Below are 12,374 nucleotides of genomic sequence, written 5' to 3'. Positions count from 1 at the left end.
GTCCCTGAGTGTCCCCTGGGTGTCCCCTGGGTGTCAGCGCCTGGCACAGAAACACTCGGAGCTGCAGCGCTGCACGCGGGAGCTGCACGCCTGGTCAGTGCCACCTGTGTCCCCTGAGTGTCCCCTGGGTGTCCCTGCTGTCCCCTCCCTGTCCCCTGAGTGTCCCCGGTGTCCCCAGCTCGCGGCGTGTGACGGACGCTCAGAAGCGGCTGCAGGTGGAGGTCAAGCTGGCCACCCTGCAGGTGATGAGGGAGCTCAACAAACGCGCCCAGGCCCTGGTGGGCGACGTCCAGGTGAGCCTGAACCTGTCCGGGTCAGCCTGTCCCCTCCCCTGGCCTGTCCCTGTGTCCCCTCCCCTGGCCTGTCCTCATCCAGGTCAGCCTGTCCCCTCCCCTGGCCTGTCTGGGTCAGCCTGTCCCCTCCCCTGGCCTGTCCCTGTGTCCCCTCCCCTGGCCTGTCCGGGTCAGCCTGTCCCTCCCCTGGCCTGTCCCCATGTCCCCTCCTGCCCTGTCCCCATCCAGGTGATCCTGTCCCCTCCCTGCCCTGTCCCCATCCAGGTCAGCCTGTCCCCTCCTACCCTGTCCCTGTCCAGGTGAGCCTGTCCCCACCCCTGTCCAGGTCAGCCTGTCCCCTGCCCTGTCCCTGCCCTGTCCCCGTGTCCCCTCCTGCCCTGTCCCCATCCAGGTGAGCCTGTCCCCTCCCCTGGCCTGTCCCCCTGTCCCCTCCTGCCCTGTCCCCATCCAGGTGAGCCTGTCCCCTGCCCTGTCCCCGTGTCCCCTCCCTGCCCTGTCCCCATCCAGGTCAGCCTGTCCCCTGTCCCCTCCCCTGGCCTGTCCCCGTGTCCCCTCCTGGCCTGTCCCATCCAGGTGAGCCTGTCCCCTCCCCTGGCCTGTCCCCGTGTCCCCTCCCCTGGCCTGTCCCCGTGTCCCCTCCCTGTCCTGTCCCCATCCAGGTGAGCCTGTCCCCTCCCCTGTCCAGGTGAGCCTGTCCCCTGCCCTGTCCCTGCCCTGTCCCCATGTCCCCTCCTGCCCTGTCCCCATCCAGGTGAGCCTGTCCCCTGCCCTCTGTCCCCTCCCTGGCCTGTCCCCGTGTCCCCAGCAGCGCGCTGACACCGCTAGAATTAAACAATCGGCCTGAAATACAATTAAATCCCAAAGTTTCATTTTTGTGCAGTTTTACCCAGATTTGTGCCAGTTTTATACAGACTTTAATGCAGATTTTAATGCCTCTTTATGCAGTTTTACACAGATTTTTACACCAGTTTTCTGTGGATTTTAGTGCAGTTTTATGCAGATTTTTATGCAGTTTTATGCTGTTTTATACCGACTTTTATGCAGTTTTATACAGGTTTTTGCAGTTTTACACAAATTTTTCTGCCTGAGGCAGAAAACATTCTTTTATCCCAATTTCTCTCATTTTTGTCCCAATTTCTCTCCTTTTTATCCCAATTTCTCTCCTCTTTAATCCAATTTCTCTCCTCTTTATCTCATCGGTTTGATCTCCTCTCCCAGTGCTGGCTTTAAGTCCTGGGTTCACCCCCCTGTCCTGTTTGTCCCCCAGCCCTGTCCCTGCCCTGTGTCACCCTGCTGTCCCTGTGTCCCCAGCGTGTCACTAAGGGCTGTCCCCCAGCCCTGTCCCTGCCCTGTGTCACCCTGCTGTCCCCCGTGTCCCCAGCAATTGTAACCGAGGGCTGGCAGTGCCTGGAGCTGGTTTGTCCCCAGCCCTGTCCCTGCCCAGTGTCACCCTGCTGTCCCTGTGTCCCCAGCGTGTCACCGAGGGCTGGCAGTGCCCGGAGCTGGTTTTGTCCCCCAGCCCTGTCCCTGCCCAGTGTCACCCCCTGTCCCTGCCCTGTGTCACCCCCTGTCCCCTCTGTCCCCAGCGTGTCACCGAGGGCTGCAGCAGCTGGAGCTGGTTTGTCCCCCAGCCTGTCCCTGCCCCTGAGTCACCCCCTGTCCCTGCCCAGTGTCACCCCCTGTCCCCTGTGTCCCCAGCGTGTCACCAAGGGCTGGCAGTGCCTGGAGCTGGTTTGTCCCCAGCCCTGTCCCTGCCCTGAGTCACCCCCTGTCCCTGCCCTGTGTCACCCCCTGTCCCTGTGTCCCCAGCGTGTCACCAAGGGCTGGCAGTGCCTGGAGCTGGTTTGTCCCCCAGCCCTGTCCCTGCCCTGAGTCACCCCCTGTCCCTGCCCTGTGTCACCCTGCTGTCCCTGTGTCCCCCAGCGTGTCACCGAGGGCTGGCAGTGCCGGAGCTGGTTTGTCCCCCAGCCCTGTCCCTGCCCGGTGTCACCCCCTGTCCCCGTGTCCCCAGCGTGTCACCGAGGGCCGGCGGCAGCGCCTGGAGCGGCAGCGCCGCGCTCTCAGCCGGGCGCGGCGGCAGCAGGAGCACGTGCTGCGCTTCGGGGCCCGCGCGCTGCACGGCCAGCACGGCACCGCCCTGCTGCTCTCCAGGAGGCTGGTGAGGGGGGGGCACCCCCAGGGACCCCCAGGGACCCCCAGGGGACCCCCAGGGAGGGGGTGGCACTTGGGGACATTGTGGTTCCATTCCCCCCCATGGCCCCGCCCCTGCTGCTCTCCAGGAGGCTGGTGGGGGGGGGCACCCCCAGGGACCCCCAGGGAACCCCAGGGAACCCCCAGGGAACCCCCAGGGAACCCCCAGGAACCTCCAGGGAGCCCCGAGGGTGGGGGGTGGCACTTGGGGACATTTGTGTTCCATTCCCCCCTCACGGCACCGCCCTGCTGCTCTCCAGGAGGCTGGTGGGGGGGGGGCACCCCCAGGGACCCCCGGAACCCCCAGGGAACCCCCAGGGAACCCCGGGAACCCGAGGGAACCCCCAGGGAGCCCCGGGGGTGGGGGTGGCACTTGGGGACAGTTGTGGTTCCATTCCCCCCTCACGGCACGCCCTGCTGCTCTCCAGGAGGCTGGTGGGGGGGGGGGGGGGGGGCACCCCCAGGAACCCCAGGGACCCCGGGAACCCCCAGGGAACCCCAGGGAGCTTGGGAACCCCCAGGGAGCCCCGAGGGTGGGGGTGGCACTTGGGGACATTTGTGGTTCCTTTCCCCCCTCACGGCACCGCCCTGCTGCTCTCCAGGAGGCTGGTGGGGGGGGGCACCCCCAGGGACCCCCAGGGACCCCGGGAACCCCCAGGGACCCCCAGGGAGGGGGTGGCACTTTTTTCCCCATTTTCCCCGTTTCTCCCCAGTTTTCTCCATTTCTCCCCATTTTCCCCATTTTCCCTGCTGGGGGCCCTGGGGGGTGCCATGATGTCCCCAGTGTCCCCACTGTCCCCACTGTGTCCCCAGGTGCAGGCCCAGCTGCTGGGGGCCCTGGGGGTTGCCATGATGTCCCCAGTGTCCCCAATGTCCCCACTGTGTCCCCAGGTGCAGGCCCAGCTGCTGGGGGCCCTGGGGGTGCCATGATGTCCCCAGTGTCCCCACTGTCCCCACTGTGTCCCCAGGTGCAGGCCCAGCTGCTGGGGGCCCTGGGGGTGCCATGATGTCCCCAGTGTCCCCAATGTCCCCACTGTGTCCCCAGGTGCAGGCCCAGCTGCTGGGGGTGCCATGATGTCCCCAGTGTCCCCAATGTCCCCACTGTGTCCCCAGGTGCAGGCCCAGCTGCTGGGGCCCTGGGGGTGCCATGATGTCCCCAGTGTCCCAATGTCCCACTGTGTCCCCAGGTGCAGGCCCAGCTGCTGGGGGCCCTGGGGGTGCCCCTGGAGCCCCCCGAGCCGCAGGGGGAGCTGCGCTTCCAGTGGGACCTGCAGGGATGGACCCAGAGCGCCCAGAGCTTCGGTGAGGGGACACTGGGGGGACACTGAGGGGACACTGGGGACAGTGGGGGACAGCCAGGGGACACTGAGGGGACACTGGGTACAATGGGGGACAGCTGGGACACTGAGGGACACTGGGGACAATGGGGGGACAGCTGGGACACTGAGGGGACACTGGGGACAGTGGGGGGACAGCTGGACACTGAGGGGACACTGGGGACAATGGGGGACAGCCAGGGGACTCTGAGGGGACACTGGGGACAATGGGGGACAGCTGGGACACTGAGGGGACACTGGGGACAATGGGGGACAGCTGGGGACACTGAGGGGACACTGGGGACAATGGGGGACAGCCAGGGGACTCTGAGGGACAGTGCAGTTCCAGTGGGACCTGCAGGGATGGACCCAGAGCGCCCAGAGCTTCGGTGAGGGGACACTGGGACAGCTGGGACACTGAGGGGACACTGGGGACAATGGGGGACAGCTGGGGACACTGAGGGGACACTGGGGACAATGGGGACAGCTGGACACTGAGGGGACACTGGGGACAATGGGGGACAGCCAGGGGACTCTGAGGGACAGTGCAGTTCCAGTGGGACCTGCAGGGATGGACCCAGAGCGGGCCAGAGCTTCGGTGAGGGGACACTGGGGGACAGCTGGGACACTGAGGGGACACTGGGGGACAGCTGGGACACCTGAGGGGGACACTGGGGACAATGGGGGACAGCTGGGGACACTGAGGGACACTGCGCTTCCAGTGGGACCTACAGGGATGGACCCAGAGCGCCCAGAGCTTCGGTGAGGGGACGCTGGGGGGGACACTGAGAGGACACTGGGGACATTGAGGGGGACAGCTGGGGCACTGAGGGGGACAATGGCGACAGCAGGGGACATCACGGGGCTGGGACACAAGGGACAAGGGCATGGGGTGACAAAGGACGGGAGGGCTGAGGGTGGCAGTGACGGGGGACCCAGGGAGGGGGTGACAGGGGACAGGGGGTGACAGAGAGAGGGTGGCAGGGGACAGGGGGGTGACAAGGGACAGGGAGTGTCATGGAGTGGGTGACAAGGGACAGAGGGTGACAGGAAGGGGGGGTGACAAGGGATGGGGGGTGACAGTGACAGGGGATAGGGAATGTCTTGGAGGGGGTGACAAGGGACAGGGGGTGGCAAGGGAGAAGGGGGGTCAGGGAGGGGGTGACAAGTGACAAGGGGGGTCAGGGGACTGCAGTGTCCCCTGACTCCCTCCCCTCCCCCCAGGCACCATCATCTCGGAGCCGCCCCTCCCCCCCTCGCGGAGCCCCCCCCGCGGCCCCTCCCCCACCTCGCAGGTACCTGGGGGACACTTGGGGACTGCCACGCCCACGTGACGTCCCCACCCCTCCCCGATGTCCTCGCAGATACCTGGGGGACATTCTGGGGGTGCCACCCCCTGATGTCCCCTCCCCCTGTGGTGTCCTGCAGGGCCACCCCCAGGTGGCCACGGTGGTCACGGGGGGCCAGGTGACCCCGGAGCTGCTCCTGCGGGGTCCCCCCAGCTGTCACCTCCCCCCCAGCTGTCACCTCCCCCCCGGCTGTCACCTCCCCCCCTGGAGCCAGCGGCCACCCCCGAGCTCCGAGCTGGGTGAGGGGACAGGGGAGGGGACAGGGGAGGGACAGGGGAGGGACAGGGGATGGTGACAGGGGCAGGGGAGGGCACAGGGGACAGGGGACGGGGGACAGGGGACAGGGGGACAGGGGGACAGGGGAGGGGGGACAGGGGACAGGGGAGGGGACAGGGGAGGGACGGGGCAGGGGGAGGGCACGGGGGACAGGGGGATGGTGACAGGGGCAGGGGGAGGGCAGAGGGGACGGGGGGACAGGGGAGGGGACAGGGGGAGGGACAGGGGACAGGGGAGGGGGACAGGGGACAGGGGATGGTGACAGGGGAAGGGGACAGGGGACAGGGGATGGTGACAGGGGACAGGGGAGGGCAGAGGGCACGGGGGACAGGGGAGGGGACAGGGGACAGGGGATGGTGACAGGGGACAGGGGAGGGGTCGGGGGATGGGGACAGGGGACAGGGGAGGGGACATGGGGCCATGGGGAGGGGGACAGGGACATGGGAGGGGGGATGCAGGGGATAGGGGACACGGGGACAGGGGGATGTGGGAGGGGGGCACACAGGGACAGGGACAGGGGAGGGGGACAGGGGAGGTGACATGGGAGGGGACCCGCGGGCACTCCCTGACGGGCGTTTGTCACCAGCCACCAGCCCTGAGAACGGCGTCACCAGAGGCAGGACGTGAGTGGGGGGGGTGTCACTGTCCCTTGTCACCCCTGCCACCCCTGGGACCCCCTGTCCCTTGTCACCCCCTGTCCCTTGTCACCCTTGTCCTGCCCCCTTTCCCAGGGTGACACTGTCCCCTGTCCCTGTCCCAGGGTGACACTGTCCCCTGTCCCATGGTGACCCTGTCCCCTGTCCCTGTCCCAGGGTGACCCTGTCCCTGTCCCATGGTGACACTGTCCCTGTCCCAGGGTGACCCTGTCCCCTGTCCCATGGTGACCCTGTCCCCTGTCCCTGTCCCAGGGTGACCCTGTCCCTGTCCCCTGTCCCAGGGTGACCCTGTCCCCTGTCCCTGTCCCATGGTGACACTGTTCCCTGTCCCAGGGTGACACTGTCCCCTGTCCCTATCCCATGGTGACACTGTCCCCTGTCCCAGGGTGACCCTGTCCCTGTCCCAGGGTGACCCTGTCCCCTGTCCCCTGTCCCAGGGTGACCCTGTCCCCTGTCCCAGGGTGACCCTGTCCCCTGTCCCTGTCCCATGGTGACACTGTCCCCTGTCCCATGGTGACCCTGTCCCCTGTCCCTGTCCCAGGGTGACCCTGTCCCCTGTCCCCTGTCCCAGGGTGACCCTGTCCCCTGTCCCTGTCCCCTGTTGCAGGAGGAACCCCGGCAGTTCCCCGCGGGAGGAGAAGCTCGTTAAGAAGCTGCTCATTAAACGGTAACGAGGGCGTGGGGGAGGGGAGGAGGGACCCTGGCACCCCTCTGTCCCTTGTCACCTGTCACCCTGGCCAGGGAGGAGGGACCCTGGCACCCCTCTGTCCCTTGTCACCTGTCACACTGGCCAGGGAGGAGGGACCCTGGCACCCCTCTGTCCCTTGTCACCTGTCACCCTGGCCAGGGAGGAGGGACCCTGGCGCCCCTCTGTCCCTTGTCACCTGTCACCCTGGCCAGGGAGGAGGGGACCCTGGCACCCCTCTGTCCCTTGTCACCTGTCACCCTGGCCAGGGCCACCTGCAGCCCCTCCCGTCCCTGTCCTTGGCCAGGATGTCACTGTCCCCTGTCCTGGGGTCCCCCCGTGCCAGGACCCCCCATCCCTGTCCCCTGTCCCCAACCCTCCCCAGCCTTGTCACTTGTCCCTCTGTCCCTCTATCCCTGAGTCTTGTCACTGTCCCCAACCCTCCCAACCCTTGTCACTGGCCCTTGTCCCTCTGTCCCTGAGCCTTGTCACTGTCCCTGTCCCCTGTCCCCAACCCTCCCAACCCTTGTCACTGTCCCTGTCCCCAACCTCTGTCCCCTGTCCCGCTGTCCCAGAGCTCCCAGGGACCCCCAGCCCCCCGCTGTCCCCCAGGATCCCCCATGGGGCTTTGGGGTCCCCGTGTGACCCTGCTGTCCCCCAGGAGAGCTCCCAGGGATTTTGGGGTCCCCGTGTGACCCTGCTGTCCCCCAGGAGGGGTCCCAGGGATGTTGGGGTCCCCGTGTGACCCTGCTGTCCCCCAGGAGGGGTCCCAGGGATTTTGGGGTCCCCGTGTGACCCTGCTGTCCCCCAGGAGGGCTCCCAGGGATGTTGGGGTCCCCGTGTGACCCTGCTGTCCCCCAGGAGGGCTCCCAGGGATTTTGGGGTCCCCGTGTGACCCTGCTGTCCCCCAGGAGGGGTCCCAGGGATTTTGGGGTCCCCGTGTGACCCTGCTGTCCCCCAGGAGGGGTCCCTGGGATGTTGGGGTCCCCGTGTGACCCTGCTGTCCCCCAGGAGGGGTCCCTGGGATTTTGGGGTCCCCGTGTGACCCTGCTGTCCCCCAGGAGGGGTCCCTGGGATGTTGGGGTCCCCGTGTGACCCTGCTGTCCCCCAGGACGGCTCCAGGGATTTTGGGGTCCCCGTGTGACCCTGCTGTCCCCCAGGAGGGGCTCCCAAGGTTTGGGGTCCCCGTGTGACCCTGCTGTCCCCCAGGAGGGCTCCCAGGGATGTTGGGGTCCCCGTGTGACCCTGCTGTCCCCCAGGAGGGGCTCCCAGGGATTTTGGGGTCCCCGTGTGACCGCGCTGTCCCCCAGGAGGGGCTCCCAGGGATTTTGGGGTCCCCATGTGACCCTGCTGTCCCCCAGGAGGGGTCCCAGGGATTTTGGGGTCCCCGTGTGACCCTGCTGTCCCCCAAGAGGGGCTCCCAAGGTTTGGGGTCCCCGTGTGACCCTGCTGTCCCCCAGGAGGGCTCCCAGGGATGTTGGGGTCCCCGTGTGACCCTGCTGTCCCCCAGGAGGGGTCCCTGGGATTTTGGGGTCCCCGTGTGACCCTGCTGTCCCCCAGGAGGGCTCCCAGGGATTTTGGGATCCCCGTGTGACCCTGCTGTCCCCCAGGAGGGGCTCCCAGGGAGTTTGGGGTCCCTGTGTGACCCTGCTGTCCCCCAGGAGGGCTCCCAGGGAGTTTGGGGTCCCTGTGTGACCCTGCTGTCCCCCAGGAGGGGTCCCAGGGATGTTGGGGTCCCCGTGTGACCCTGCTGTCCCCCAGGAGGGGTCCCAGGGATGTTGGGGTCCCCGTGTGACCGCGCTGTCCCCCAGGAGGGGTCCCAGGGATTTTGGGGTCCCCATGTGACCCTGCTGTCCCCCAGGAGGGGTCCCAGGGATTTCGGGGTCCCCGTGTGACCCTGCTGTCCCCCAGGAGGAGTCCCTGGGATGTTGGGGTGACCCTGCTGTCCCCCAGGAGGGCTCCCAGGGAGTTTGGGGTCCCCAGGTGACCCTGCTGTCCCCCAGGAGGGGTCCCAGGGATTTCGGGGTCCCCGTGTGACCCTGCTGTCCCCCAGGAGGAGTCCCTGGGATGTTGGGGTGACCCTGCTGTCCCCCAGGAGGGCTCCCAGGGAGTTTGGGGTCCCCAGGTGACCCTGCTGTCCCCCAGGAGGGGCCCCCCCGAGGCCCAGGGCAGCCCCCGGCTCCCCAAGCAGCCGCGGGTGAGCCTGGAGCGCCTGGAGCTGGACCTGGAGCTGGACCCGGCGCAGCCGCCCGTGTTCCGCATCTTCCCGGGGCCCTCGGCCCAGGAGTTCAGCCTGATCGTCATCGAGCAGGGGACAGCTGAGGGGACAGAGGGGACAGCGGGCACCGAGGGGACAGCGGGCACTGAGGGGACACCGGGGACGGCGGGGACGGTGCAGCCACACGGAGCTCTCCTTGTCAAGGTGAGTGGTCCCCGTGTCCCGCCCAGTGCCCACTGTCCCCTTCCCCACTCAGGTGAATGTCCCCATTGTCCCCTCCCCATCCAGGTGAGTGTTCCCTGTCCCCCTCCCCATCCCCCTCCAGTGTCTTCTGTCCCTGACTGTGTCCCTGACCGTGTCCCCTGTCCCATGCTCCCTGTCCCTGACCGTGTCCCCTTCCCTGTCTCTGTCCCTGTCCCCTGCCCTGACAGTGTCCCCTGTCCCTGTGTCCCTGCCCCTGTCCCTGTGTCTCTGTCCCTCTCCCGTCCCTGTCTCTGTCTCCGTCCCTCTCCCCTGACCCTGTGTCCCTGTCCCTCTCCCCTGTCCCGCTCCCTGTACCTGTGTCCCTGTCCCTGTCCCCCTGTCCCTCTCCTCTGACCCCGGTCCCCTGTCCCTCTCCCCATCCCTGTGTCCCTCTCCCTGTCCCTGTGTCCCTGTCCCTGTGTCCCTGTCCCTGTCCCCTGTCCCTCTCCCTGTCCCTGTGTCCCTGCCCCTGTCCCCTGTCCCTCTCCCCGTCCCTGTGTCCCTCTCCCTGTCCCTGTGTCCCTGCCCCGTCCCCCGTCCCTCTCCCCGTCCCTGTGTCCCTGCCCCTGTCCCTGTGTCCCTCTCCCTGTCCCTGTGCCCCTCTCCCTGTCCCTGTGTCCCTGTGTCCCTGTCCCTGCCCTGACCGTGTCCCCCCTGGCAGGAGGAGCAGCAGGAGTCGCCCATCGGGGACACCGGGGACACCAAACCCGTGGGGCTGCTGCCCCCTCCCCCGGGGGAGCCGGGCCCCGCCCCGGGCCCCTCCCCTGCCCCGGGGGGGCTCCCGGGGGGGCTCCTGGGGGGGCTCCCTGGGGTCTCGTGCTGCCGCGTCTGTGGCCAGGCCGGGGCCGTGGTGATGTGTGACCGCTGCCAGCGCTGCTTCCACCTGCACTGCCACCTGCCCGCGCTGCAGGACGTGCCCAGGTACGGCACCCGGCGGGGATCCAGCGGGATCCGCCACCAGGATCCACCGGGGGATCCACCAGGGGGATCCACCACTGGGATCCACCAGGGGGGTGGGGAAGGGGGTTGGTCCACCATTGGGATCCACCACTGGGATCCACCACCGTGATCCAGCAGGATCTGCTGCCCCTCAGCGCCTCCCTGGGACCTGGGATCCACTGCCCCGTGTCACCTCCCAATGTCCCCAGGATCCACTGCCCCGTGTCACCCCCTGTCACCCCCAGTGTCCCTGGGATCCACTGCCCCGTGTTATCCCCTGTCACCCCCAGTGTCCCTGGGATCCACTGCCCCGTGTTATCCCCTGTCACCCCCAGTGTCCCTGGGATCCACTGCCCCGTGTTATCCCCTGTCACCCCCAGTGTCCCTGGGATCCACTGCCCTGTGCCACCCCCTGGGACCTGCCTGGATCCCCTGCCCCAGTGTCAGCTCCCTGGGGATCAGCTGGGACCTCTTGGATCCTGGGGTCTCCAGTCCCTGATCCCTCTGGGAATCCCCCACTGACCCCAAACCTCATGGGGGTCTCCAGGTGCCGATCCCGTGGGATCCCATTCCCAATCCCATTCCGGATCCCTCAATCCCCTGGGATCCCAATCCCAGTCGCAGACCCTCAGGAGTTTCTGGGTGCTGATCCCATGGGATCCCAATCCCTCTAGTCCCAGACCACCAGGGATCCCAGGTGCTGATCCCATGGGATCCCAATCCCTGCCCCCTGGGGATCTCTGGGTGCTGATCCCGTGGGATCCTGTTCCCAATCCCAGAGCCACAGGGATCTCCAGGTGCTGATCCCCTGGGATCCTCTTCCTGATCCCAGAGCCCCAGGGAGTCTCTGGGCACTGATCCCGTGGGATCCTCTTCCTGATCCCAGAGCCCCAGGGAGTCTCTGGGCACCAACCCCATGTGACCCCATTCCTGATCCTTTGATCCCAGCCCCGTGGGGATCCCTGTTCCCAGTCCCCCGTGACCCCGTTCCTGATCCCTCAATCCCAGCCATGTGTGGATCCCCATTCCTGATCCCAGCCCCGTGGGGATCCCCATTCCTGATCCCAGCCCCGTGGGGATCCCCATTCCTGATCCCAGCCCTGTGGGTCCCCTTTCCCAGTCCCCCGTGACCCCGTTCCTGATCCCTCAATCCCAGCTCTGTGGGGATCCCTGTTCCCGACCCCCTATGACCCTGTTCACAACCCCAGCCCCTCTGGGGATCCCTGTTCCCGATCCCAGCCCTGTGGGGATCCCCATTCCTGATCCCAGCCCTGAGGGCATCCCTGTTCCTGATCCCCCATTCCTGATCCCTCGATCCCAGCCCTGAGGGGATCCCTGTTCCTGATCCCCCATTCCTGATCCCTCGATCCCAGCCCTGAGGGGATCCCTGTTCCTGATTCCCCATTCCTGATCCCCGTTCCCTATCCCCCGTGACTCCGTTCCCGACCTCCCGTTCCCGTTCCCCCATTCCCAATCCCCGTTCTGATCCCCCCGTTCCCGTTCCCCCATTCCCAATCCCCGTTCTGATCCCCCCGTTCCCATTCCCCCATTCCCAATCCCCGTTCTGATTCCCCCGTTCCCGTTCCCCCATTCCCAATCCCCGTTCTGATTCCCCCGTTCCCGTTCCCCCATTCCCAATCCCCGTTCTGATCCCCCGTTCCCGTTCCTCCATTTCTGATCCCCCCGTTCCCAATTCCCTGTTCCCGATCCCCATTCCCGATCCCCCGTTCCTGACTCCCCGTTCTCGACCCCCCATTCCCCATCCCCTGTTCCTGATCCCCCGTGACTCCGTTCCTGATCCCTGTTCCCAATCCCCCATTCCCCTGTGCACAATCCCCATTCCTGTTCCCCCATTCCCGATCCCCCATTTCTGTTCCTCTGTTCCCGATCCCCATTCCCCTGTTCCCGACCCCCGTTCCCCATCCCCTGTTCCCGTTTCCCTGTTCCCATTCCCCCGTTCCCGTTCCCCCATTCCCAATCCCCCATTTCCCTATTCCCGTTCCCCCATTTCTGTTTCCCCGCTCCCATTTCCCCCATTCCTGATCCCCCATTCCCAGCCCACTGTTCCCATTCCCCCATTCCCGATCCCCCGTTCTGATCCCCCATTCCCGTTCCCATTCCCCCATTCCCGATCCCCCATTCCCATTCCCCTGTTCCCGATCCCCCGTTCTGATCCCCCATTCCCGTTCCCATTTCCCCGCTCCCGACC

General features: G+C 66.9%; 1 protein-coding gene across 1 annotated transcript in view; it reads left to right on the top strand.

The window, feature by feature from the left end:
• Positions 1–12,374, top strand: part of TRIM28 (tripartite motif containing 28) — a 30,089-nt gene that overhangs the window by 15,347 nt on the left and 2,368 nt on the right. The window contains exons 10-19 of the mRNA XM_059861131.1: positions 1–93; positions 179–293; positions 2,305–2,451; positions 3,671–3,785; positions 5,024–5,094; positions 5,228–5,387; positions 6,011–6,047; positions 6,688–6,747; positions 8,911–9,187; positions 9,888–10,147. Of these exons, the coding sequence (XP_059717114.1) occupies positions 1–93; positions 179–293; positions 2,305–2,451; positions 3,671–3,785; positions 5,024–5,094; positions 5,228–5,387; positions 6,011–6,047; positions 6,688–6,747; positions 8,911–9,187; positions 9,888–10,147 (1,335 nt within the window). The remainder of the gene's footprint in view (positions 94–178; positions 294–2,304; positions 2,452–3,670; positions 3,786–5,023; positions 5,095–5,227; positions 5,388–6,010; positions 6,048–6,687; positions 6,748–8,910; positions 9,188–9,887; positions 10,148–12,374) is intronic.

The sequence above is a fragment of the Haemorhous mexicanus genome, chromosome 16 (assembly GCF_027477595.1).
Source record: "Haemorhous mexicanus isolate bHaeMex1 chromosome 16, bHaeMex1.pri, whole genome shotgun sequence".
In the NCBI taxonomy this organism is placed as follows: domain Eukaryota; kingdom Metazoa; phylum Chordata; class Aves; order Passeriformes; family Fringillidae; genus Haemorhous; species Haemorhous mexicanus.
The sequence above is the reverse complement of the archived record's forward strand: the minus strand, read 5'-3'. Positions and strand labels throughout refer to the sequence as shown.